General features: G+C 36.5%; 1 protein-coding gene across 1 annotated transcript; it reads right to left on the reverse strand.

The window, feature by feature from the left end:
• Window positions 1–344: 344 nt before the first annotated feature.
• On the reverse strand, window positions 345–25,780 carry LOC109044304 (uncharacterized). The gene is made up of 16 exons (XM_019061954.2): window positions 24,780–25,780; window positions 23,686–23,909; window positions 22,312–23,041; window positions 21,036–21,226; window positions 20,230–20,632; window positions 18,708–19,809; window positions 17,640–17,912; window positions 17,075–17,196; window positions 16,302–16,452; window positions 14,897–15,162; window positions 13,567–13,727; window positions 10,224–12,312; window positions 9,235–9,296; window positions 7,989–8,111; window positions 7,177–7,608; window positions 345–5,555 (listed from the first exon to the last, which is right to left on the reverse strand). Exons 1-16 carry the CDS (start codon window positions 25,249–25,251, stop codon window positions 5,271–5,273), a joined length of 7,086 nt encoding a protein of 2,361 aa, XP_018917499.2. The 5' UTR covers window positions 25,252–25,780; the 3' UTR covers window positions 345–5,270.

Below are 25,780 nucleotides of genomic sequence, written 5' to 3' on the forward strand. Positions count from 1 at the left end.
AATGCTGTTAAAATCATGCAATTTTTTATAGCGTTTGCAGCAAATGGCATTCATTCACAATCCCTTACAATACTAAAGCAAAACTCAGAGCAGATTCAGGGAAAAACTCGTAGTAGAACAGTCAGATAAATTACTTACAACTGCAATGAAAGAACTGCATTGCACAATCTTGGCAGCATTGGTAGTCCCATACACTCTTTGCCCGAAAAATGCTTCAATTTCAACAAGTTTATGAAAAAGATGACCAACAGGACATCTTATAACTCATTTCTGCTCTAACCATACTGTAAGAGAAGAGATTTAACGCCACTTCATTTCATGAGGATAAGGAGAACATGAGTAAATTTTCATTAAAACATACACTTTATTTAGTTAAAAAAAGTCTTGATCAAATGTCTAGGAGAAAATCAATAATTCGAAAATAGCTTAAGTGCACTTCATCCCTAACAGTCTTTAAAAATCAACACCCCACAACAGAGATCAGTGAGCCGTTTGGCAGCTCTGAATCATTTTTGTCATAATCAAAGTAGGTATCAACAATAAAAATGTCTTTACAAAAGCTAAAATTACTCGGTCATGAGGGAAGTCCAAAGTGTATCAATACTCTTTGTTGCTACCTTTCTTGATAACCTACAGAGTACGGAGTAAACACTGATTATTCATAACCAACTTTGGAGCTCTCGACCCGATCAAGTAATTTATGCTTAAACGAAAAACCTGAAAAAACTTATTCCTGGCTGAAAGGAGACTAAACTGTGATGGGTCCGTTGCACACGTATACAGTCAGCGGAGATGACTCTGAAGAGAGGAAATTACTCGAAAATCACTTAGAGCACATCAGAAGTGTTCAGCACCCGCCTTTTCACGTAAAATTTCTTGTGTTTAAGACAGATTTTCTTCATCACTGGTAATGACATTTGCCCGCAAAGCAAGACACAAGGAGACCTAATCTACACAAACAAACAGTCTCCTATGGAGGAAAGATGTGTAACAGTTTGTGAGATTGTTTGAATAATGATTCGAAGTCATAACGGTAACGCAAATTGTGCTTTGTGGAGTGAATTTTAGACAACTCTGATGTGCTCAACAAGATTTTTGAACAATTTAACCTTCAAATAAGTACTAGGATAGCTGTACCTCTTGAGAGCAAAAGACCCATTGAAGAGCATTAAGGTAACGCTTAGGTGATCTAGGGACAAGCTCTGGTCACTCGATTGTGCTGCTACATAGTCTTTGAGAAGCAATAATAATGCACAAATTAGTGCAAGAGACATATTTATAACGTAAGGCAGCATTAATATTGAGTGGTACGGCATCAGTTCAACTTTCTGAGGATTCATCGAAAATTTATATCATTAACTTCCGTGACAGATAGTATCCCTCTCTTAAACATTGAGTTAGTTAGCAACGTCCCTTAAGGTACTTTCCAATGAAGATTATGAATGAATCTTCACAAATCTAAAGGCGTACTGCTCGGTATTTATGCAATTTTACGTTATAGATCAGTAGTTAACGATAAATTTGTTACTCAAAGACACAGTGTCAACATAAGAGTAGACCTCACCGTCCCTAGATTACCTAGAATCACCATAAGAAACACTAAGCTTCCTTCACTTTAACAAGCTGTCTCTAAAATATCAGAGTAAAATTAACAGGAATTACTAGGATGAGTAGAGAGCATCCTTTTTTCCTTGATTTTGTCCTGCTGCCAACTGTCGAACCTGAACAATATCTACCATAGGAACCTATCTTGGTGCAAAAAAGGCAATCGATGGTCTAAAATAACACAAACATAAATGATCTTCATCTCTGCAATCGCTCCACTGAGTCATAGAAAAAAAGGGGTGTTTGGCTACTTGGCTTGTTAGAAATTTGAACTGTGTTGAAATCAAGGTTTGGTTACATCTGATCAAAAGTGGTGAGAAAATGTTACTTGTCGAACTGGCAGTCTGATGGTGTGTTCAGTTGACTAATACCATACTTGAATCATATTTTTGAAAAGAGTGGAAGTCTAGACGCTTTTGAGCCCTGGCTCCAATTGCTAAAATATTAAAGCAAGGCTCATGAGTGTTCAAACCTCTGCCTTCCTGCTCACGACGCGTGTTAAAATCAACTGAATATTTTGACAAGTGAAAAGGCGAAAGTCTGCAAATCAATGAGCTATGCTTGACATTATATATTAACGACAGAAGTCTGGGCTCATGCGTTTTTCTCCTTTTTCAAAAGAAAAATTCATACACCATGTTAAGGGACCAACTGCTCTACTATGTACTTGCTCTTATGATACCTACATTTTCCTGTAATTGCCTAGCAATCGTATCCACTGACATTGAATCTACTTTCAAAAGAGCAGCCAGGCTGAGCAACTGTAACCAACCAACAACCCCTGGGATTTTTCTACAACCCTTGGTCACACAAAAAAAATAAAATTAACATATTTCTAGAACTATGACTTAAAAAATCCTCTCAAAATATCCATCAATAAGAAATAATTAACGTCCTTACTTTTAAAATAAATTAAAAAGATCTGCATGAATAAAATTTGACTACGCCTTACAAATACACGGTCAGTCTTCAAAACACAATAGTATTCAATAAATAATACTACTTAGAGACTAATGATATGAGCAGACTAACGGCCAATTATTTGGGCACAAGATTTGAGCTATCTCTGGAAACATCACCAGCGTGAATGTTTCTTTAGAGAAATCCGTACAAATATAATGAGATGTAATTGCAGGGTTAGAAAGAAATGCATCGGATTCGACAAATGCGTAGGTGAACCACAAATTTCCTATAAAAACTAAAATAATGGTGAGAGAAAGGCAAAACAAATTACACACTTCAATCAATACAAATTTCAAGTACAGTTCCTAACGGGAGAGCTGAAAGAGGTGCTTGATGCAACAGGTCACTAGATGCAATTTTCTTGTTTGGAATCTTGAGGGCTTTCAAAAATCGATTGAGTCTGCTCAAAATGTATTTGACTAACTCTGCAATAAAAGCTTTGAAAAGTTAAGTTCAGGGATCAAAAATATTTTTAACTGTAAGGTAATTGATAAGTGACGCATTGCCGCAACAGACAAAATTTAGCTTGACAAATCTTTTTCACAACCTGCTTGACAAGAAATTTCTCTGATTTCATCAGGTAACGAAAATTCTTGACAGAATTCTCATGAATCATCGATCATAATTCACGAGGTAAAAATTAGCTTTGATCATTGAAATTAACTTTCACCTTTCCCATTTACATGGCTCAGATAATCAGAGCAACGTCTCTTGAATTCTCTATCCCTGCTGTAAAAACTATTCTTCTACATTCAACTTTAGCTGCAGAATGTGTTTTTCAAAAACACAGACGCATCAGGACAGATCATGGTTTTTCGCATCATAATTTCATCCATACAAAACACACAAAGCAAGCAATGCAAATATTTATTGCTGGTTGATGAGATTGAACGGTAGGAACTACGATAAACACTATCGAAGTGGACGCCAGGATCCACTGGTCTTTAATGGGGAAAATCTGAGTCATCATTGGTTCGTGCTCATCATTAAGATTCAACCATCAAAGCTTGGTTAAAGTGACGAGCACAGCAGACTCCTGTAATTGCTTGAGGTGAAAAAGACAAGATAGAAATTTTCTTTACCAGATTACAATTAATGGTGATCGTTTGGACAATTTTAACTGTTAACAATATAAATATAATCGTGTATTAAACTCTTCCTTCTAATATCTAGTTACACTACACCAATGGGCAATAAATTCCACTGCTTGAAATAAGGCTAATCACATTCGTTGAAAGTTAGACAATCCTAGTTCCTTGAACTATGAAAGACAAACAGTTAATCACTCATAAAGAGAAAAAAAGATAATTAAATGAAGGTCCAAAATACGACCAAAAGGCAATTTACAATCTCAACTTTAAAAACTCAACAACCTATTCCTGCTTCGAAAACTTGTTTCATGAGTCTGAGACAGTCTCAGGGTAGGGCATGGCAAGGCATGAAACAGCAAGATTCGAAATACAGAAATAAAATTAATGCATTCGTTACATCCAATTAAATTGGGTACAAATCAATTGAAAAACATTACATCACAAACAAAGTGCACATTCAATTGTCTTACGGTTCACATTTCCATTTTGTACGCTTTAAAAAGCCTTCAAAGTTTATCGAATTACCCGCTAAGATATTTTAAAATGTAATTAAGATTTTTTACACTAATCCAGTTTTTCTCCAGATTGGATCAGTTATTTTTACAAATTGCAGTAACGTTTCAGACTGATTGAGAGGAGAAGAAGAGGTCAAACTGACCACATGAAATAGCAGGCAGAAGTAAGACCGCACTGACTGCTTTTTCATTACATAGCACAGAAATAGTAGCTACAAATTCCCTTTCATTCCTTTCCATCAAGTCATAAACAACTGAGACATGCACAAGTGAAAGAAAACACATTCAGTGATAAAAATTACATTGTGCAATAGTGCAGTCATTTTTTTAGACTTCATTGCTGAGAGCTGAAAGCTCCTTAATCAGAATAAACTATCAAGAATCTCTGAATAATTTCAATGAAAACAATGGAACAACTTACATCAATTGAGGGTACTTCCCTTCATTCAAACAGTGTTCCATTCCAACAATTCAGCTCTAACATGCAACATAGATCTGCAATTTAAGTTCTTTTCCTCAAGTAAAATTTTACGAAAAACACAATGTCACTACCCACCAGTTCTCTCTAAAACGGACTTCCAAGCTCAAAAGCAGCAGCTTTCATAATCGAGGCTGCAATAGAGAGGATTGCCTAGGGTATGTTTCTCCATGCACTGTGCAAATAAGGAGCAAATACATTAGTAGGGCATGGTTCCAGCTTTGGAGGCCCAGCAAAAAGTGGCGACCTTGCTATTGTATTTGCACCCTATTCGTGCATGCGGAGTTTGGCTGGATAAAGAGATGGACTCTTACCATGGCGTAAACAAGCTCTCCTGTTACAGCGTCAGCTTTGAGAGCTTTTTCTGAGCTTCATAATTCGCTCCGGAGAAAACTAAGGACACCGTCCTGTTTCTTGCAAAATTTCACATGAGAAAAAGTACTTAAATCGCACATCTCTGTGGCATGTCAGAACTTCATTTTGTTAATATCTTGCCATTTATGACCCAAATTCATGATAGTACAGCTTAACTGTCTACAGTACAGCTTAAAATAATCATAAGATCTACCTCTATCAAACAAAGAGGGCCCGAACAATAACAGAACGAATAAGTTTACCTCAGTTTACAGATTGACTGTTTTCTTGTTGCTCTAACTTTTCAAGTTTAGTTTTGAAGGCCTTGCTCAGTGCGGCTGTTGTATTGTTGAGTAGGTTGTTGAGAAGTGCTACAGTCACTTGGTTTTTGACCGTGATTTCATCAAACTCGTAGTTGGTCCACTCGTGCTCTTCTTCCTGAGCTTCTCGAACAAGCAGCTCGTCAACATGGTCGCGCTTCTTCCGACTCCACCGAATGATCAAATTCTCTTTTGCGACCTTCTTGCGGAACCCAAATAGAATTGATACCTGATTGAGAAAATCATGAATTAAATATTGAGACCCATTAATTTTACTCTTATCGATTAGCAAACAATGTGAGAGATGCCTTCTGAGTTTTCAGTAACGTACTAATGTTGTCCTGTTTTTGCAAAAAATATTTAGCAGGATATAGAGTATTTTTCCGTGCTGGGAAGCCGAATATTTTCCTAATTTTTCTGATATTTTGAGAAAAATTCATAATACATTCATGTTGAAATTTCCCGACTTTTTCCATCTAAAAAAGTAGCTGTGGTATGACTCCAATCGTGAGATTTTAACTAAAAAAAAAAAAAAATAAAAATACTCTCAATGTTTTTTCTGAATATTTTTAATTTTTCTGATGACATTCTGTGATAATCAAAGACTGACCACCATTCTAGGTACTTCTGTTGTCTAAAGAGGGGTAAATTCACATGATTTCTTGCGTTCTGTTTTTTCTTGTCTTGAAGTAATGACATAATGCAGATAAATTTTTATTATCACATGTTCAATACTTGAGTTTGCTGCCAGCACTGAGGTCCCAGGTTCAATCTCCAGAGGTGACCGATATGTGAGGATACTCAAATATCAGTCATCGTGACCGTTGATGACTATGCCACTCCAATACCCTGACCCTTCGAGGTAACAAGGTGCGAGAGGGACATAGTCACCTAGTAAGTAATCAGTCTACACTGTTCGACTGAGTTGAGAAAAAAACGTCTATCACTGGCAGTGTGCGCGACCTATCTGTGAAGACTGAATCAACACAGTCCAACTCGGTGGAGACATGGCCATGCTCCAAAAGTCCACGCTCAGTAGCGTCTGCCAACATCATTGATACGACTTTCGATTGACTTAGCAGACGGCCGCAGAGCTTTGAGAAAATGTGATAAATATCATGAGACAGGTTACGGAGCATGGTCCAACTTCGGGGGGGAACGACAGCAGTTGCCAAGTGCCTTGGCCCCTAGTAGGTGCTCCAGCCGATCAGCCTAGCACTTACTTACTTATTCAATACTTGAAAGAGTAGAAACTTGTAAAAATGAATCAACTTAAATGCTTCAGGCATCAATAACTTTTTGTTAAGCTTGACGAAATGCAAGGCTAAACCGCCACAGAATAACCTGAGACAACTTGCCGTAGTCTTAAGAAAGGCATTGTGAAGACAGCACATATTGTGTGCATTGATTGTAAAGAATAAAAAGGAAAAAAAAAACTTCTGTGCTTTTCTATCTGTTTTGAGAGCTCTGAAGAGATTTTTGATACATATGTTTTGAAATGATTTTGAGAACTTGAACACTGGAAGAGTAAAAAAGTTTTAAACTTGGGAAAATGTAGAGTTTCTTTCTATCCCCGGGTTCTGGATTTTATGAACGGGCCGAGAGATTATCGATTAGAAACGTTTTTTGTAAACTTCTATCATTTTATTCCCAAATTCTTTCCCTCTCTCATTTCATTTGATCCCTTCAGTTCCCTAGTCTTTTCCAGTCCATAATCTTTGCAACTGGTGAAAATGTGATCTTTTTGCCTTTTTGTGACGTCCATGAAGTCTAAAAACAGGAGCAACTCAGAAATAGATTCGAAATTGCGCTCCTATAGGTACCTAGGGACACTGGAAAAATTAAAGTACCTTCTGTTTGATCTCCTCGATGAGCATGGCCTTATTCGTGGGGACCTTTGTTTTAGCTCTCCGTTTGACAGTCTTTTCCCATGGCTCAGCAGATTCATTCTGGTCGTCTGTGTAGATCTCATTAATCAGCTGAAGACAAAGGTCGTACAGGAATTTCTTGTAAATGGCCAAAGAGTTGTTTTTATCTGATGTAAAGCTTGGCGGTGGTTTTGGTTCAACATGAATCAGCCTGGAGTCATAAATATGAGCTGCAGCTGAGGTTACGATGTTCAAGACGATTGTTTCGTCAGTCGGGACACTCTCTGGTTGGACAGGAGGTGTGTACGGAGGTGGAGGCTTGTTCGGGATTTCCCGGAGGTAGCGCTCGTAAATGTAAGGCGCTTGTTGAGTTTGCTGCTGTGCCTCTTGTTGTGCCTGCTGAAGACGTTCAATCTGGAATGAAAAAGAAGCAAGTTAAAAACTTTTCTTCCATTAATGGCTATGTTTGCTATTCTCTATTGTTTTCAGAGATATAATCAATTATATTAGTTCGCTGGAGTGAAGCGTTTTTTGGAAAAATTAAAAAATAAATAAAAATGGAAAAAATGAAATGATATCAATTTGATGTCGGCATTGATGCCAGTCTCTTTTCTCTCTTTCTTGTATTTCCGAAAAATGTCATGTTCAGTTCATCATACAATGATTGGTCGCAAAAACTGAATATCAATAATTTGATCCAAAGTTTTTCATTCTTTTTCATCTGAAGTTTGCATCGCTAGTTTGGGATAATTTTTACTTGAGAAATTTTCAACATGCAAAAAGAAATATCTTACTTCTTGTTCAATTTGGAGCTGTTTCAGTCGTAACTTTTCAGCTTCTCTCACAACGCAGGCCTCATCAATTAGCCAGTCCTGGTTGAAGTCCACATCGTCACCAAGTCCAACACCAGTTTGGTCCTGGAAATTTTTATGCACTATTATTGCGCGCTAAAGATGAGAAGAACTAAATCAAACACTTCTTCATGTATGTATTGAAACGGCCATACAAAAAGAATATCTATATATTTCAAACACCCTAGAGACTAAAAATGATAAATCCAAATTGCAAAGTTCCAATTTCTTGAAGACAGAGCTTCCTGTAGAACGAAAGTTGGATTGCATGTAGCAAAAAGTAACCAGCACAATTATAGTGTTGTAAAAATGTTGCTGCTTCATAATGATCTAAAAGATCTCTGAGAATAACAAATAGTCCTTGCTTCCCCCCAAACAATTGTTAATTTTAAAGGAAAATAATTATGTGAATTTTAAAACTGTATACATATTGAGTATTTTTACAAGGAAAGAAGAAAAGATACAATTTTGAAAACACTATAATTATGCTGGTTCCTTTTTGCTAAATGCAATCCAGTTTATCGTCTTCGGATCAGTGATTTGCGAAATTTATAATTAAGCGCTAAACTCTCCATGAATCCTATCCACTAAATGTGGGCACGGAAACATGTGAAGGCTGTCAACAATGTGGAAGCGATAAGATTTTAGTGTTTTTATTCATTTAAGGCAAATACATTGGGAGAAAATTACCTACTTTTTGAGATGATTTAAAAAAGATTCTCTTCATCGGTGTCCCAGAGTCATAAGGTACCTGACTCCATTTTTGTTATTCTGAGATATCAGGGACAAACTGCGCATCGGCTCCTTTGATTCCAATGCAAATCGCAACATTTGAAAGTCTGTGGTTCATAACTTGCGTAAAATAAGGCTACCAAATTTTCCTTGCACACCGAAGCGTTATTGAAGACATGCAAAACGCCACCAACTCGATTTTTCCAATAATGTGAGTTAAGTGGCTCTGGAATACTGATATGGAGAAAGGAATGAGGTGTAATATTAAAAATGACTCTTTATAGAAATGTTATGGCAGGGGATATTTTCTGCTCCTGTCTCAACGATTGAACAATTATACCTACCATTTTGAAAAAGAGGGATTGGGTATGTTTTCATTTTTCTCTTCCGGTAACAAAAATTTGAACATTTAATCAATTTCCACAGGATATATTTTGAAAAAATTGGAAAAACTTACTTTGACTGATGTAATTTCAACGGCTTTGGGAACAGGCTCAACAATAGAAGCAGGCAGCAAATCTGTGAATAAAGAAGCAAAATTGATAAGTATGGAAAATTAAGGGGAAAAAGACAAAAATAACTGAATATCTTTTATCAAATGAAAATCTAATTCTCAGAGTTTTCAAAAAAAAGTCCTTATAGTTTTACCATGGATTGAATTGAACTGAGTTTGATAGGAATGTACTAGATCGCATACAGTTTGAACTGAGGAAAAGAGGTTTAAAGTTTTACACCTCCATGAGACTGAATATTCAGGACAAAGTTTAAAAACTGTTTATTTATTGAAAATACTTTTCCTCAACTTTGGATTTTTTACAAGAAAACCTTAACGACTACAACTCATTCTCTTTTTAAAAAAAAAAATACGACTTGGTGCATTTACGTTGACTTGTTTGTACATAATCGCTTCTTTAATAGATAGTCTGTATGAATGAAGTGTGAAAGGCAGAATGGCAAAAAAAAAAATATAGGTAATTAGACCAGTGTTAAACACTTAATTTTCTTACAACAGTGGACAGAGAATTCCTATGATTCCTGGTTTTCTAGACAATTTCCATTATGTACCGTTACTCTGTTTTTTAAAACTTTTATAAATTTAATTCATGTTGATAGATACAAGGCATATGGTTTTCGTAGTAGATACGATATTTTTAATAAAAATTTGTTTAAATAAAAAAGAAGAAAAAAGACACTTAAAATTCACTTGTAACGTAATCAAAATTTGATTTGAGAGAGCCGATATAAACTTTTCAATCTTTATACGATATTGTTTTTGAATTTTGGGCCATGTAATGAATCAATGTGGTAGGAATAACAACCTTTCCTTCAGGTAAACATAACCATTTACCATGATAAAATTAAAACTTCATATGCTTCAATAGAATCATTAGGTCAGAAATTGAAATTGGTTTTTCTTGGGGTCTGAGGGTTTTTGAAGAAACTAACCTTTTTTAGCTTCCAGCAAGCATTCCTGTGCATTGATTGAACTATCTACTGCAGAGTCTCCTTGACCGCTAATCTCAACTTTTTTCCGGATATTCAGAACTGTCTCTGTGGCATCGTTCAAACAGACACCTAACAGCATCTCAGCCACGCTGATTGCACTATACAGCTTATCCCTTTCAGCTGCCACCTCCCACTTTTCTTCGTCACTTCGCCCTTTCGCCTTTACTTTTAGAGCCTCGTGGTCCCGTTTCAAGGCTTCAATGAAGGGAGTCTCCATTGTGTTCACAGGTTCTTCGGTTGGTCCAACAGCTGGTTTGACAGGTGGGATACACTCAAAACTATCTTGTAACAAGTTGCTGAGTATCGCATCTGTGATAAGATCCGTCACATCACTGGGACATGGCGAAACTAAAGGCTGCTGCTTGCATTCCTCTTCTTTAGTTTCTGGTAAATTTGAGAACAGATGGTTCGTATCCTTTGTTTCTTCAAAGTCATGTTCAAAGGTTTTACAACTCTCATTTGATGTACTGCTGGTGTCAAGAATCTCGCTCACTTCACAGTTTTCAATGACTTCTGATAGGGAGCGGTCTTTTTCGTATGACTTTCCTGATTCGGAAAATTTGACTGACGACTCTGATACTTTGCTGGCTACAGAATCACATTTTGAACTGGCGTCTTCATTGTCTGACTCCGACTCATGACTAGATAACATTTTTTCAGGCCCCTCAGAGGAGGGAATCTCTAAATCTGGAACTTGATCAGGAAAATCCAATTTTGTTCCCAAACCTCCGCCACTTATAGAAGAACTTGACATATTCACCTCACCTTGATCTATAGGTAATAATGACTGAAGTCTATTTTCACTTGACTTCAAAGCCTTGTTAGTAGTTGGGAAATTTGCCTCAAAAAAGTCATCGGCGTTCATCCAATCTTCACCTGCTATAATGATACTTGAGGAAATTTCCAAATCTGGTTTGAACATAGAATTTCTAGTTGGAACATTTTCCTCTGCTGAATTTTCTACTGTTTTGGGTTCTTTGGAGTCAAAACATACTTCAGACACAGATTTTTCAGACTTAACCACATCTGAGTTGTTACCATTGAATTTCTGAGAACTGATCTTAGCTGCCTCTTCAGTTTTTTCTGGCGATATTTCCTCCTGTGATGGCTCTTTGAGACTAACTGAATGACTAGAAATATTTGATACGGTTGATTTTTTATCACCGGATTCAACAACGGACTTGACAGATGCCAGAATATCTTGTTCAGCCTGATCTCTGATAAGATCTCTCTGTTCTGATCTATCGATGGAATCACTGATAAGTTTAACGCTAATCCTATCAGACTCTTGAGCGGTGGGCAGGCTAGGCATTTCGGACACTGAATCGGGCATTTCACTTCCGACTTCACTTTCGACTTTGTTAATCAATGAGTTTTCGATGACTTCTGGCACTGATATTTCTGAAACTATGTGTGAAAACTGTACTGGACAAGACTTGAGTTTTTCTGATAATCCAACTTCTGAGTTCTGATTTGAAGATGCTTCATTACTTTTTAGTGGTGAGAGTGGTGATGGTAAAACTTCTGACACAGCAGGCTCATCAATCTTTGAAACAAACTTCTCGTTGGAAATTTCATCTCTTTCGGACCTTTGATCTAAATTGGAGATATCATGCACAATTAATGTTTGGTCTCCTTCGAGTTCATCAAACTTGATGGTTACATCACTTTCGTTCTCATTTTCTTTGTCTTGCACCTGATTTGAGAAGTCCACTTCTTCTATCCGTTCGTCTTTTTCTTCCCTTCCAAAAGTTTCAGTTTGATCAGATTCTGGAATTTCTGAGCTATGACTTTCCCCTTGCTCGAAGAATTTGTCTAGTATTTTCTGGCCTTCACCAGAACAGGCTTTGCGTGGCACAGTATCACTTGTCTCGGAGAGATTGGATGGTGGTACACTATCTTGTCGTTTAAAAACAGTTTTTTCGGCAACGCGGGGTTGTTTGATCTGTGGACGCACAACCGGGGTGATTGCTTGACTAAGCTCTTGTTCAAGCTCTCGACGAGTTTTCTGAATGTATTCATCGTAAGCCTAGAAAAAGAAAAGAAATTAATAACACTCATAACAAAACAAAAGAGACTATATTCACCAAAAATCTTAGAAAAAAAGGGAACAGTCCAGATCTTAAATGGATTTTTAAAGGCAAACCTTTAACTCCCAACTCGAATTTTTTTCCTTTCCTTTTTCTTTTTTCAGTATAAAAAGTAAAACTGACATTGATAAAGAGATTCAAAGTTTAAAATATGGAAAATTGGCGACTTTTCTCTACAAGCAGAGCCATGGCAGAAATGAAAATTTCACCTGAGATGAAATAATTCCACTAGTGATCAAACTTTATGACTAGGGATCTCCAATAGTTTAGGAATGACTCCACAGAGTTCAGCATATTATTTAGACTGCATTTTGAAAAAAGGAACTACTAGTTTTGAATTGATTAAGAAAAAACATAAAAGCTATTGGTTTTGCTATACAGAAAGGCAACTTTCAGGGTAAGCAAGAAATATTAGTTCTCGATTTTAAAATCTGATCCATTTTACCTTCCTACCTACTTCTTATGTGAGCAAAGTTCTTTGTTGACCATGGATTGGCACACGAGCGGGACGGTAGAGCAATAAAGATGTTACATGTGTGAGAGATTTGCAATTTGACTGTTGATTCTTACGTAAAAGTTCGCGAGAAACACGATGGTGCCACTGGTTTTCTCTGAAATCAACTGTCAAGCTAAAAAAAAAACTCTCAAGTTGAGACCAAAATGGAGGGGATATCCCTTGCTATCCTGAGAGTCCACCTCTACATCAAGACAAACTCTCCATGGAAAGATAGGGAGCAAATACATCAGCAGGATTGCCATGTTTTCAGTTTAAGAGTCCCCAAATAAAGTGGCAACCCTGCTAATGTATTTGCTCCCTATCTTCACATGGAGAGTTTGTCTTGATGTAGAGGTGGACTCTCAGGATAGCGTGGGACATCCCCTCCACTTTGGCCTCAACTTGAGAGCTATTTTTGAGCTTGACAGTTGATTTCAGAGAAAACCAGTAGCACCATCGTGTTTCTCGCTAACTTTAACGTAAGAATCAACAGTCAAATCACAAATTTCTCACGCATGCAATATCTCTATTTTGTTAGATTGAGCACAAAGGGTTCAGGGTCTCACTTAAGACAACTCCGCAACCTTTTCAATGTTTGTATGCATCTCTGTCTAACACACACTAAGCATCTTGAATATTATAGACTAGTCTCTTTATGTATTTAGGTCTCTATTGTGTGGTGATGTGCCGTTGATACCTGTATTTGCTTGATCAAAGCTTGCTCCTTCATTTTCAGTCGTTCCCTCTGAGCTCGCTTGTGCTCCCTTTGAAGGCGTTCTGCTTCTAATTTTCTTTGCTTCAATTGCTCGTGCAATGCTGATACTCTGACTTCCGTTTCACTTTGCTCAGAAAGCGTTTCTGTGAAATAAAACATAATAAAATGAAAAACTGATACAAACGACAAACATAAAAATTGAGTTGATGATACAGAGGTTTTCAAGACAGTTTCAGATACATTTCATTATAACGCTTTCAAAGGGGGAATAGGAGTAGAACATGGTTTCTGGAAATATGTTATTGCAAAATATGATATAACCAGAAATGGCTGGTCAGTACTTGAAAATTTGCTAGGCTTGGATTGCTGACGGCAGTCCATGTAACTGTTTAATGAGAATGTTTATAGGATACTCGATTTGGAACTCACTGTCTCCCACAAAAAGGAACGTATCTTGATTGCCTTGTTTCAGTGTTTTTTATTCATTGTTCATTTGTTAAGAGGAGAACCTCCGAGAACCAAACACGAATTTTCCTAAAATTCCTCGTGATTTTTCTTCACCTCTGTGTGAAAAGACTCTAAAATTTTTAGACTAATTCAGGTGACAGTTCGCCCATGAAGAAATAAATTCTTTGTGGAAATATTAAAACAGTGCAGGCAAGATACATTCCTTCAAGAGAGAGACAACAAATCAGAGGCAGATCCAGCAATTTGGCAACGCCGGAGATTCTCCATTTAAAGCTATGCTAAAAGATCGATTCTTGTCGGAGCACCTGGCCTCTTCAAGAATCTATACATTTCCATAGGTTTAAATGGAGCAAATACAATGTTGCCAATTTGCTAGATCCGCCAATGCAACAAATAGAAGTTTCAAATTCAGTTTAAATTTTAATTCTTTCCATGTTTCATTTGAATCCCAGGATCATTTCTGTATAACTGTCACAAGAGAGTCAAAACTTAATTTTTAGAATGTAAGCTGAAAAAACGAATTGATTTGCATAGTGCAAAAACTTCTCTTGTCCATTCTTTCAGTCTTAAATTTTGTGTGTGCTAATAATACTTTCCAAGAGTCACTGCAGTCGTAAAAGTAGTGTACTCGTTTCCAGATTACAAAAACCTTAAAATGAGTCTTTACACCACTTTCATTTTTGTATACAACCTTGAAAAGTATTATCAACCCAAAAAATTCAAGACTAGAAAAATGGACAGAAGCAATATTTGCACGACATAATTCAATTGAAAACTGTATCATAAGAATTAACAGCTTCGCCATAAAAATAAGACTGTATTTATGAATCACAACCCAGCTCACCGTTTTGAGAAAATATCATCGAATCATCAGATCCACTTGAGTAACGCAGTCTCCTACTATTCTGTAACCGCGGAGAAAGTGGTGTTTTAATATGAATGGATGTTTGCTTAGTGTGAGCAGAAATGTTTTTCATTGCATTGGTTGCGTCTGTATTGCACAAAGATTGATGCCCTCTAGGTGTTTCTGAAGACTCAGGGGATTCCACACTTTCACTTCCATAATGGTCAGACGAGCGAACACCACTTGTCTCTAGATTCCCTTTTGACCTGAATCAGAAAGGAAGAGTTTAAATGGCATGAAACATTCTTGAATGGTTATATAGATTATAAGACTGAACAGGACAGTTGCATGATGTTTAAATTGGCTTGTATAATAGATGTTTCTCATGTAAAATTCATCAAGAAAGATGAATCTAAGCTCAGAAAAGTTCCTAAAACGAGAAAAGAAAGGTAAAATTTGGATGGTAAGATGGAGGGTTCCTCATTAGCTCACTACTTATGATGTCACATAAAGCGCCAACTATGGTTTTAACCGTCATGGATAAAATGTGAACAAATCAGCTAAACAGCTGCCATACTTTATTATTTATTAGAATACTGCATGAGGTAAATCATATTCATAATCCTATTGTGAAATACATATATCGATGGACGGGGTGTTGGAGTTTTTTATCCGTTTGTGAAATATATCGATGTTCAAAAGCCAAAGAGAACAAAAAAGTGAAGGAAAAGGGCTGATAATGTTAAAGCACAGAATCACTACTATAGCATAGAAGAACAACATGAGTCTAAAAATGCGGATTGGTTTCAAATGTATGAAGCTGAAAAGAGACAGCTGAGTGGTTAACTAGCTGGAGGTGGGAAACAAAAGTGGTCTGTTAAATTTTTTTTTTTTTTTAAATACATAATTTTTAGGGCAAAAAGCTTTCCTCAGACTTTAATTCTTGAATGAATGTGCTTTTCATCATTTTCTTGACAGTATCAGTCATACAAATTGGACTTTAGTTGGACTATCAAAGAATCAAATTTGTATTTAGAGAAAATGTTCTGATAATTTTTTTTAACTATAATTTTTAGGAAAAAAGCTTTTCACAGACATAATTATTTTTAAAAATATAGTTTTCACCATTTTCTAGAGGGCATGCAAGTCAATCACAATGATTTGTTTTGCCACTCACACACTCACTGTCCGTGCAGTCAGAGTGTTCATCAAGAAAAATAAGCAGCGCAGACAGTTGAAAAGACTGAAAGAGCACTGCATAGTGCAAAACAATAGCGTAAAAAGGTCTCGGATAATTTTGAGAGGAGCAATACATACTTTAAGATCAAACAACAGAGAATCCAATGAAATAATGCATTTACACTTAATAAGACAGGCAAAGAGAGATAAATTTTAAAATCTATACCCGAGGAGTATGTTGTGGAGGTCTCCACACTGGTTGCCTTGTGCGTCATCCTGACTTTTCTTTGACTGACAGACGTCCGTGTCTATGATTGTTGGTGGATTAATGCCGTTGGTTGGTTCTGGGGTCATTCGAAACGGTGATGTACTTCGATCTGAGAAAGAAAAAATATAAATAAATTATCAGTTCGGAAAAACTATGGTAAAGATACGAAGAGTTAAACTTCCTTTTGTTATGAAAAATACTAAGTGCAGACATCTGAGTTTAGTCAACTTAAAATATCATAATTAATCATTTTATTCAAGTAAATTATTAAAAGCAGATCTGTATTGCAAATCGGTACAGCTGAACTTCAAAAATTTCTGTAAAAAATTTTAGCTTGTTCCTAAGTACGGCAGCTCTGAATAAAACCTAGAAATAAAGTTGGAATAGAAAGTAGAAATAAAATAACTATGTTAATGGACTATAATTCAAAATTTAGAAAACGTTGCCAGTGGCTGGAGATTTGTCGGGGGCATTGGAGACTTTCAAAAAAATAAAAAAAACCTAGTCAAAGCTTCAGGGCATTAAGGCAAATTGGACGTATTTCTGTCGAAAGGAACTATGTGCATTAAGACATGAGCCCTGAGACCTATAAGAATATAAGTATAACAGGGCTCACGCCAAAGTGCACGTAGTTCCGCTTGGCAGAAATACGTCCAATTGTTCTTTCTGCTTTTCAATGAGGGTAAGCAATTTTTACAGGCTCAAAGACCACATAAAGAGAAAACAATTACCTCTAAGAGGGCGACTGCTACCGGCTTGCTTTTCCAAATCCTTGAATTTTTTCTTCCACTGAAGCAGTTCATCCACATTTTTTGAGTGCTCTATGAGTTGTTTTTCTCGTTCTGATATTTTACTGAAACAATGAGAACACTGGATTTACTACCAGAAAATAATCTTTGATAAGAAAGCGACTATAATGCATCTTCACAACCGAACAAACAAAAACTAATAATGATGGATAATGAAAAGGGTTCCAAAACATCAAAGTCACAGGATTTGAGAGGATCGAAGTATCTAACTGCAGGAAGAGAGGAAATGTTTGAGCTTTCATGTCAAACTTGCGTCAAAATTTCTAGATTTCCTTCCTCCATACATTTGAATAAAGTTAAGGAAAATTTTCTCCTGGTCTTTTTCCACAGAATCGGTTACAACTGAGTATTTCAAAAATATTCACTGACTTCAAAAAGTTGTGTACTGCACTGCTTGTCCTGGACAAATAAAATTACTTAAAAACATGAACGCACGGCATTAATGACTGTAAAAGGGACAAAACCAATGAAAGAGAAAATAACTCACCACTTTTCTTGTTCAAGGGCTCTTAAACCTTCCAGTAATGTTTGCCCTAGGTTCTTGTCACAAACTATGTCTGCAGAGTTGGATTTGTAGATTGATGGCTCTACTGGTTTCGTCAAGAAATATTTTGACGAGTTCACATTGTTACTTGGCACAGAGTTTGTTTTCTTCTTCTTCAAAACATCCTTTGCTGAAATCTGTGATTTGACCAGCTGATACTGCTGCAGAAGGATTTGCCTGCGTTCCTCTGATGCAGAGGAAATTGTCTTCTGCAGCCTACAAGGATGAGGAAAGAGAAAGTGATTAAATGAGATTGATAGACAAAGAAATATCAAAGTCCACAAAAGTGTTGCCAGTTTTACTTTTGGAAAACTATTTTTCAGCTGATTTTTTCATTCTGCATGCTTGAAAGTTCGCAGATTTTCTTGTTACATAAGAATTATTAACGAACATTATTAGAAATTAAAAAACATTTTCAAGAGATTAGGTTGATTAGTTCCTACTTTAAAAAATTCTATATGATAAAAAATTTGCAGCCTTGCAAGTTAAAAAATGTAATTTTCGATTTAAGCATTTGATATTTAGCAAGTATGCAGAATATGGTAATCTGATGCCTGTTCCTAATGATTTGGTATTTCTTTGCTTTTGATTTTCATGATACGCACCGACTTACTTTTAAAAGTTTTTCTTAAAGTTAAGATTAAGATTCTTCTTTGAAATATCTTTTTCTGAAGAATTCACAGATTTTCTTTCCCTTTGGCACCATTTAGTGATGGCAAGATTGGTCATTTTTGGTACCTCTAACAAAATGATGATATGATTTTAATTTATAATTACATATTTACTTTTTTTTTAATCAAATATTTTCTATTATCATTATATTACAGCTCTATACTTATTAAAATTGAACATATTTACGCAAAAAAGAACTATGTGAAAATGAATAAAATTAAAAGGAGCTTTGCGCCGAGTAAATCCCAAATACACTCAATTTCATTAATTTGCACGTAGTTCTGTTAATCATAATTACATTTAGTTAAAAATAATCTTAGATTGAAAAAAAAAACCAACCTGGCGATTTCCTCTTTCTCCTGTTGTAGCTTCAGTAACAATCCCCTTTGTTTCTTCTTCAAATTTTTTATTAGATGATCCTGCCCGCTATCTTTCAGTTGTTTCTTTTGCACTTCAAACCAGACAATTCCTACTCTTATACTGTTTAAAAGAGCCTTTTCTCTCAGTTTCAAGCTTTCCTTTTGGTGGTTGGCCCAGAATTCCTCATCTTTTAACAACTGCTCCAGCATCTGCATTGATTGTTTGTTAATCGCTTGGTCGGGACTGAACTTAAAATTGAAGCTTGACCGATTCAACTCCGTTGTAGGCAACAACAGCAGCTCTGACATAATCGTCGATGTATCCGTGATTTCTGTCAAAGATGGTGTAGTTGAAGCAGATCTTGACTTCTTGCGATGTTTAGAATGAGAGCTACTCCGCGAGTCCTTTTTAGCAGTCAATTCGCCTGACACTTCTTTTGCAAGCGTTAGGTCTCTGTAGTGTTCTGCATCAACTAGTTGCTGAAGAGACTCATTGTATAGATCGATTTGATTTAATTCGGCTTCAGCCTGCAAGCGTAAGACGCTAGGGTTGAAAATTTTTCTTATATCCTTGTCTGCTTGAGGAGACTCGTTCTCTTTGTTTTCGATAGCGACCGTGGACTCCGATAAATCGCTCATCGATGACAAAGAACTCTTGTCGGCTGCTGTTACTTGTCTTAGACGGATCGGCATTTTGACGTGGCAGGCAGGAAGCGTATCTTTGCTCTGAGTCGAGACCTCAGAATTCGTTTTTGAGTGAAACGTTGACAGATCCGAGGATGATGCAAGACCAGATTTCAAATGGAGCTTTGGGACAGTAAGTGGTTTGTCCATGTTACTCACAGGCTGGGTACTTGAGCTTCTGGTTGATGAGTTCCCGCTATGTTTCAGCTCATCGGCAGATGGAAAGTGAGCAATACTCAGTGGTAAAAAAACACAATCTGGTTTTTGACTAGAATTGGAGGGTTCTTTAATTGCTGGGCCCAAACCTTTCGAGGATTTATGTCTTTTATCTTTTGCTCTTAGAGTACGTGGTCTCTTGATGGAGAAGTTTCCAGTGGGTTCTTGTGATTGAATACCACCTGAAACAAGACAAAACTTTGATTAAAAAAGTTAGAGAAATGGAAGTAAATTCAAGCTTAGTCTGAATTTTTGAGAGCATCGAAGCAACAGATGAATTATAACTAGGATTACCTTCACTTTTGTGATAATTAATTCTTAAGCTGCATTAAAATACAATTTTTTCTCATATGAAAAGTGTATTGATGGCGAAAATAGAAAAACACTTGTCTCAATTTGCAATGTTGTACATTGTCAGGCATGTTTCACGTTTTTGAAAGGCAACAGATGATCTTTAATAATTATTAGGGATAACTAGCTTTCAACTATGTAGTCTGATGGGGTACAAGATTTAACACAGGCAGTAATTTTTAGGATTCAGAGGAATTATAAGGAGTTGAGTAAAAATTATCATGTTAGCGAATAACCAAATGATAACAAACCTTCAGTTTCCAGGTGACCATTTTTCAACGGGAGAGGTTCCGTTTGTCTTTTCTTTTCTGAATTGTCTAATTTGGTGGGTATTTTGAGCTGTAAGTCAGATTGGTCTAGAGGCTCGAACGTAATTTTAGTGTGAGTTGATTCTGGTATTTTAGTATCATTATCTGAGCTGAGTGACTTTTCCAAATTTTCTTTGAATTTTTTATTAAATGCATCAAACATTTTTTCCATCATTAACTGTTTGCTATCACTACTGAGAAGTCCGTCCTTCTGATTGCTCAAATTTAATTTACTTCTAAGAGTAGTTATAAAATTCATAGGATTTGGTTTCAAAGCAAGCGATTTTAGCCACTGAGCTGACAACTCCTCCGAGTCTGTATCCTTTACAGAGGCACTTTTACTTTCCTGTGAACAGAAGAATACAATTTTTTGTTAATAAGATGTTGAGAGGAAGGTGGTACATATGTTTAGCTCATTTAATTTTAAATTTTATGGGAGACATGCTGTGGTTTATCTATGAATACTGCTCCAATTTTGTTTCAGCTTACAACAAAAACCACTAATGTTATATCGTCAGTGAAAGGTAAGACATTACATTTTTGTAAAAGCGATCACACTTTATTGACGAAAAATGTTAAAAGAAGGTAATTTTATTTTCCCGACTTTGGATGTTTGAATCCTACACAATCATAACAAGCAAACAATTTTTTTTTTCACTTCAGACCAGTTGCAAATGAGAGAGGAATACCTTAATTTTTAAATTATTTATTCATTGCAGCACAAGTTAAAAAGAAAAGTATATACTTACAAACATAAAACCACTACTAGCAGAACGATCCGACTCTTCATTCGATGCACCTTGTTGATCCTCGTCACTTTTAGGAACCTGATGTTTTAAACGCTTAGGGTGCCTTTGATACACGGATTGCAATTTTTCTTCTCTCTTACTATCTACTGCGACTTGATTTGGATTTGAGCTACTAGCGTTGCCTTTACTCACTGAAAAGAAAATGCCAATATTAGATTAGGAAAGGAAGCAAAAAAATGACACGGATGCAAATTGTTCTTTCGCGTTCATTAAAACCAGCGACCAGGAAATTAAGTCTTCACCGGGACACGCAATTTAAAATAAAAAGGCCACAATAATTTTGGTATAAAAATCAGAATGCAATCATCTCGGAATTGGCGCACTTACAGTCATTTTTGATTACTAGAGGTTAAAGGTTGAACTTTCATATTACTGGAAATTAATTTACAAATAAGAAAAATCTGCCACAACTGTTCCAAGCCATAGACAACCGTTCGGTTGTTTGCTTGTGGACAGTTTCCACCCGTGAAATATGCTCAACCGCACTTCTGAGGTGTCTAAAATTTACAGGGTGGAGGCTGACGGAGGGAGGGGGGCTTCTTCATTGGTTCAGATTTTTTATGACCAAGATGAAGAAAATTCCCTCAATTTTGTTTTTAATATTTATTTTTAAATTTTTATTATCATTTATTGAAAATGAACAAATGCATAAAATCAGAATATATCAAAATAAATAAAAAAAGGAGCGGTGCATAAAAAAAGCTGGTTCTAATTTTGAAAATAACAATGAGCTACTCAGTGTTGTCCAATAATTGGACCGCGTTAAACAGAAAGGAACCAAGCCACATCAGCTATTGCTAAATTTGATTGGGCAATTTAATTCTTAACAAGCAAGCGGTTTTGCGGATTTTTGTGCAAATTTCAGTGGATTTTCTCCATAGTACGAGGCAAATTCGCTTAAATTTTCAAAGGAATCCGCACAAACATTCTCTCGTAAAAATTAAATTGTCCAGTTAACTTTGGCAATGGCTGATGTGGCTTGGTTCCTTTCTGTTAAACACGGTCTAATTGATGTAGACATTTTTAAAAATCGTTTTTCTTTGTTTTTTTAGAAAAAAACCAAAAAGAGAATGATTTTGACCAATTTTTCGTACCGCACTTTTTTCCTTACTTTCTCAAGACTCATAAAATCTTTCAAAACTTAGTTGTTTTACCATGACAGACTAGAAAAGAAGAACCAGCAAAATAGAGACATTTTTCAAAAGCAGTAAAATACCTGTCTGGGTCCTTTCTGCGGGGGTCAAGTGAGTTGACGGCATTGAGACAGGAACCTGATGCATATTCTTGGAGCCAGGCTTCAAATTTGTGTGCGACAAAAGTGTCAAAGTATCCTTCAGTTCGGTCACAGCAGAAACCATTTCATGTGGAATACTTTGGCATGACTTCGAAATTTCCATTTTCTTATTGCTATGGCTTGCATAACGGGAACCATCGACAGATTTAGAGTTGATATTATTTGTCTCAAGTAGTGTTTTGGAAGCATTTTCTTTTAAAAATTTAATGCTTGAAGACAAACGATTGACTTCCTCTGATAAACGGCGGATGAATTCTTTCTTATCGTCTCCTTCACCGATAGATTGAAGATGGATTTGAGATTGAGACACATTTGTATTTGCTAGGTTGTGTGGCAGATTGGATGATCCTCTAACCACTTCATTGGAACGTGAGTGTGGAATGATTTTCCCTCCGCTAGAATGACTAAGATGGTGTTTTATTGGGACACCTTCATTGCTTTCCCTTGTTAAATGGAGGGCTTTTAAGCTCTCTTCTATGTGTAATTCATTTTTCTTACTTGGATAATTTCCATAATGCATACTTTGAGTAAAACCGAAATCATGCTTTGAGTGACCGTTCATGTTCCTCATACCAGCATATGTGTTTAGGGAAAATGGTGGTGCATCTAAATAGTCACTATCATCCAAGTCTCGCCAATTTCTTTCTCTTTCCTAAAAAGAAAAAAAAATAAAATAAGGAAAAACAGTAAAAAGAAAATAAGAGAGGGCCAATTCATGCAAGTTAGGCCTTAACTTGGGGGCTGTTCATAAAATCCGTAGTTAGAAGGGCCTTGAGCCTGCATTAAAGGACTTTCCATAACACTAGCATGGGGTCAAAGCTATGAATTTTTCAAAATCTAAGAAGAAAAATCACAATGGCCATTTTTCATTCAAAGTCAACACAAAACACTATATTTGAGAGAGAGAGAGAGAGAGGGGGGGGGGAGGGTGTAGAAAGTTGCATAATTTTTTAGGCAATTTTAGACCTGTTGCGGGGTGTATGTGTTAAAAATACTTCACAAAAAGTTGAGGGAGGAGTAAAATCGAATTTTCAATGTAGCAATCTACAATGAAAAGCTCCTCGAAGGCTAATGAGTATGACTAAAATTGACGAGACCCACTCTCAGAACAGAAAGTGAATAAGTTTTCAATATGGCGTCACAATCATACCATTGGACGCTGTCAAACCTACGCGTTTTGACGACTTTCTAAAATTCCATTTGTCCATACCTGTAGTAGAGTGTACCTTGGTAAGTACATTGAAGTACGAGAATTTTTCAACTAATTCCCTGAAAACAAATTTCTTTAGTACATACCTCAGTTTTGGTCTGACTTTTCTTCTTGATGCTTGCTTTGAGAACTTTGAGTGTGGTATCTCGAAGTTCCATGAGTTTTTGGCGCCGTGATTCCAGCTCCATCTTTTGTTGCTCCAATTCTTGTTTTTCTTTCTCTTGACGTTCTAATTTCTTTTTCCTTATGTATTCTCTTGTCTCTTTCTTGTCATATTTTTTTACAAGTGGCTTTGTTGGTGGCAACGGATCTGAAAAAAATCAAACGTTTTCAAAAAATAAAATTTATGATGGCAACAAAAAAATTTTTTTAAAGGGTTTTGATTATAATTCATTGGTTGAGAGAGCGAGGGTCACTTCGACTAAATTTTGAAACAAGGAGCCTTTGATTTCAGGCTCACTCATACAAGCACCTATGTTTGTACCTAAAGAAACTAATGGCACATGTGTTGCCAGAATTAGGTACAGGATTAATGCAAGAGAAGATTACAAAAAATATATGAAGGCAAGCCAATAAATACTGTAAACGATGAGTAGTGTTACTCACTGTATCTACCGACAAAGATGACTTCCTCCATAATTATTAATATCGTTTATCAGAGCTAATCGCACAACTGGATTATTGAAATTCTTTATGGGCTGACTAATTTCAGCTGAGGAAGAATGATTACATATGAATCCACTAGAATATCAGATATCTTCACTTTAGTACTGAAAGTAAACACAAAAATCCAGATGGTGGATCTCCAGTTGCACGGTAAAAGTGCGCAAACTTGTTTGGAATGGACTCTAACCCATGAGATTTAATTGAGACTCTCCTACCTGTTCAATGCAACTACTGACAAAAGGCATGGTTAATCATGAAGATTGTTGAATTTAACATCTATCAGTAAAGAATTACAAACATTCACAAGAAGAAATAGGCTACGATAAGTGGAGTGACTGGGTAACCTTGTTGGCAAGACGCTACTTGCCGGCTGAAAATTTGAACAGTCATAGGGCTCATGATCTCAAAAATAGACTTTTAGTACTAATTTAAGGACTGAGCAAATCACTAATTCCAGAGTTGTTCAATCTAAGGGCCATAATTGAAACGGCAAAATAAATTGTGTAGTGCTTACCATTGGAGGAAACTTGTTTAGGCGGAGAGTATAGTTTTTCGTTAGGTTGAATTTTTTGATCTTTGCCATCCAACTTGCTTGATACAGACAGATGTCTGACACTGCTGGTTGGTTTTGTGTCTGCATCGTGTGATGGAACATCAGGCTTGACTCCAGTGGATACTGCCTTTAATGAATCTTCGCGAAGATTATTCAAGTTACTTGTTGCTTGGTGCAACAGCATTTGCCGGTCCACAGGATCACTGGTCTTGTTCTCCAGCCTAGGAGTCTCACGTTTATCTGAGGCATGATATCCAGCATCATGTCCATTGATATTTTGAAGAGATGTAGTCGAGTTTGTATCAATTATAGATTTGTGTGTATCTCTCGCCTGACGCTGCGACTTGGCAGTTTTGTTCTGTCTCTTGTCATCTTCATCGCAGACCAGCAAAGCTTTACAAACAACTCTGTGCGGTGCAGAGCGTTTGTGCATTGTAAAATGATAACCAGACAAAAACTAAAACAGGAGAAATTCCGGGGCACTTAACATGAAAATGACACCGTAAAGATCACAGAGTGCAATGTCGGAAAGGAGTATGAGCTTTTGGACGGTTCCGTTGGGAGGGATACAAACGTCAGGATTGCGGTTTGCTGATAAAGGCACTTAAGAATTACTTATGTACAGAGTTTAATTCAGGATAAAGCTGGCATTAAACTTCGAACAAAAGGAAATTTTTCACAGTACGGATTCACTTAACCTTAAAACACACCAAAGAGTAGAGGATAAAGAAGTAAAACCTCGATACAAAAATAAAACGGTTGATTTCTAGGCGTAGTTGAGAGTGTGGTCAAAATGTTGAGTAATCGGATGAGCAAAGAGAATTTAAAATTTTCCAAAAACTTCAGGAATTCCGCGGCACAGCCGCGCATTTGTTTTGTTGTCACGAAGCATGTTTGGATTTCGCAGAACGATCGATCGATAGGAATCTTTCGATATCTCGAATTGATATTCGACTGAATTC

Source organism: Bemisia tabaci, chromosome 10, assembly GCF_918797505.1.
Source record: "Bemisia tabaci chromosome 10, PGI_BMITA_v3".
Taxonomy (NCBI): Eukaryota; Metazoa; Arthropoda; class Insecta; order Hemiptera; family Aleyrodidae; genus Bemisia; species Bemisia tabaci.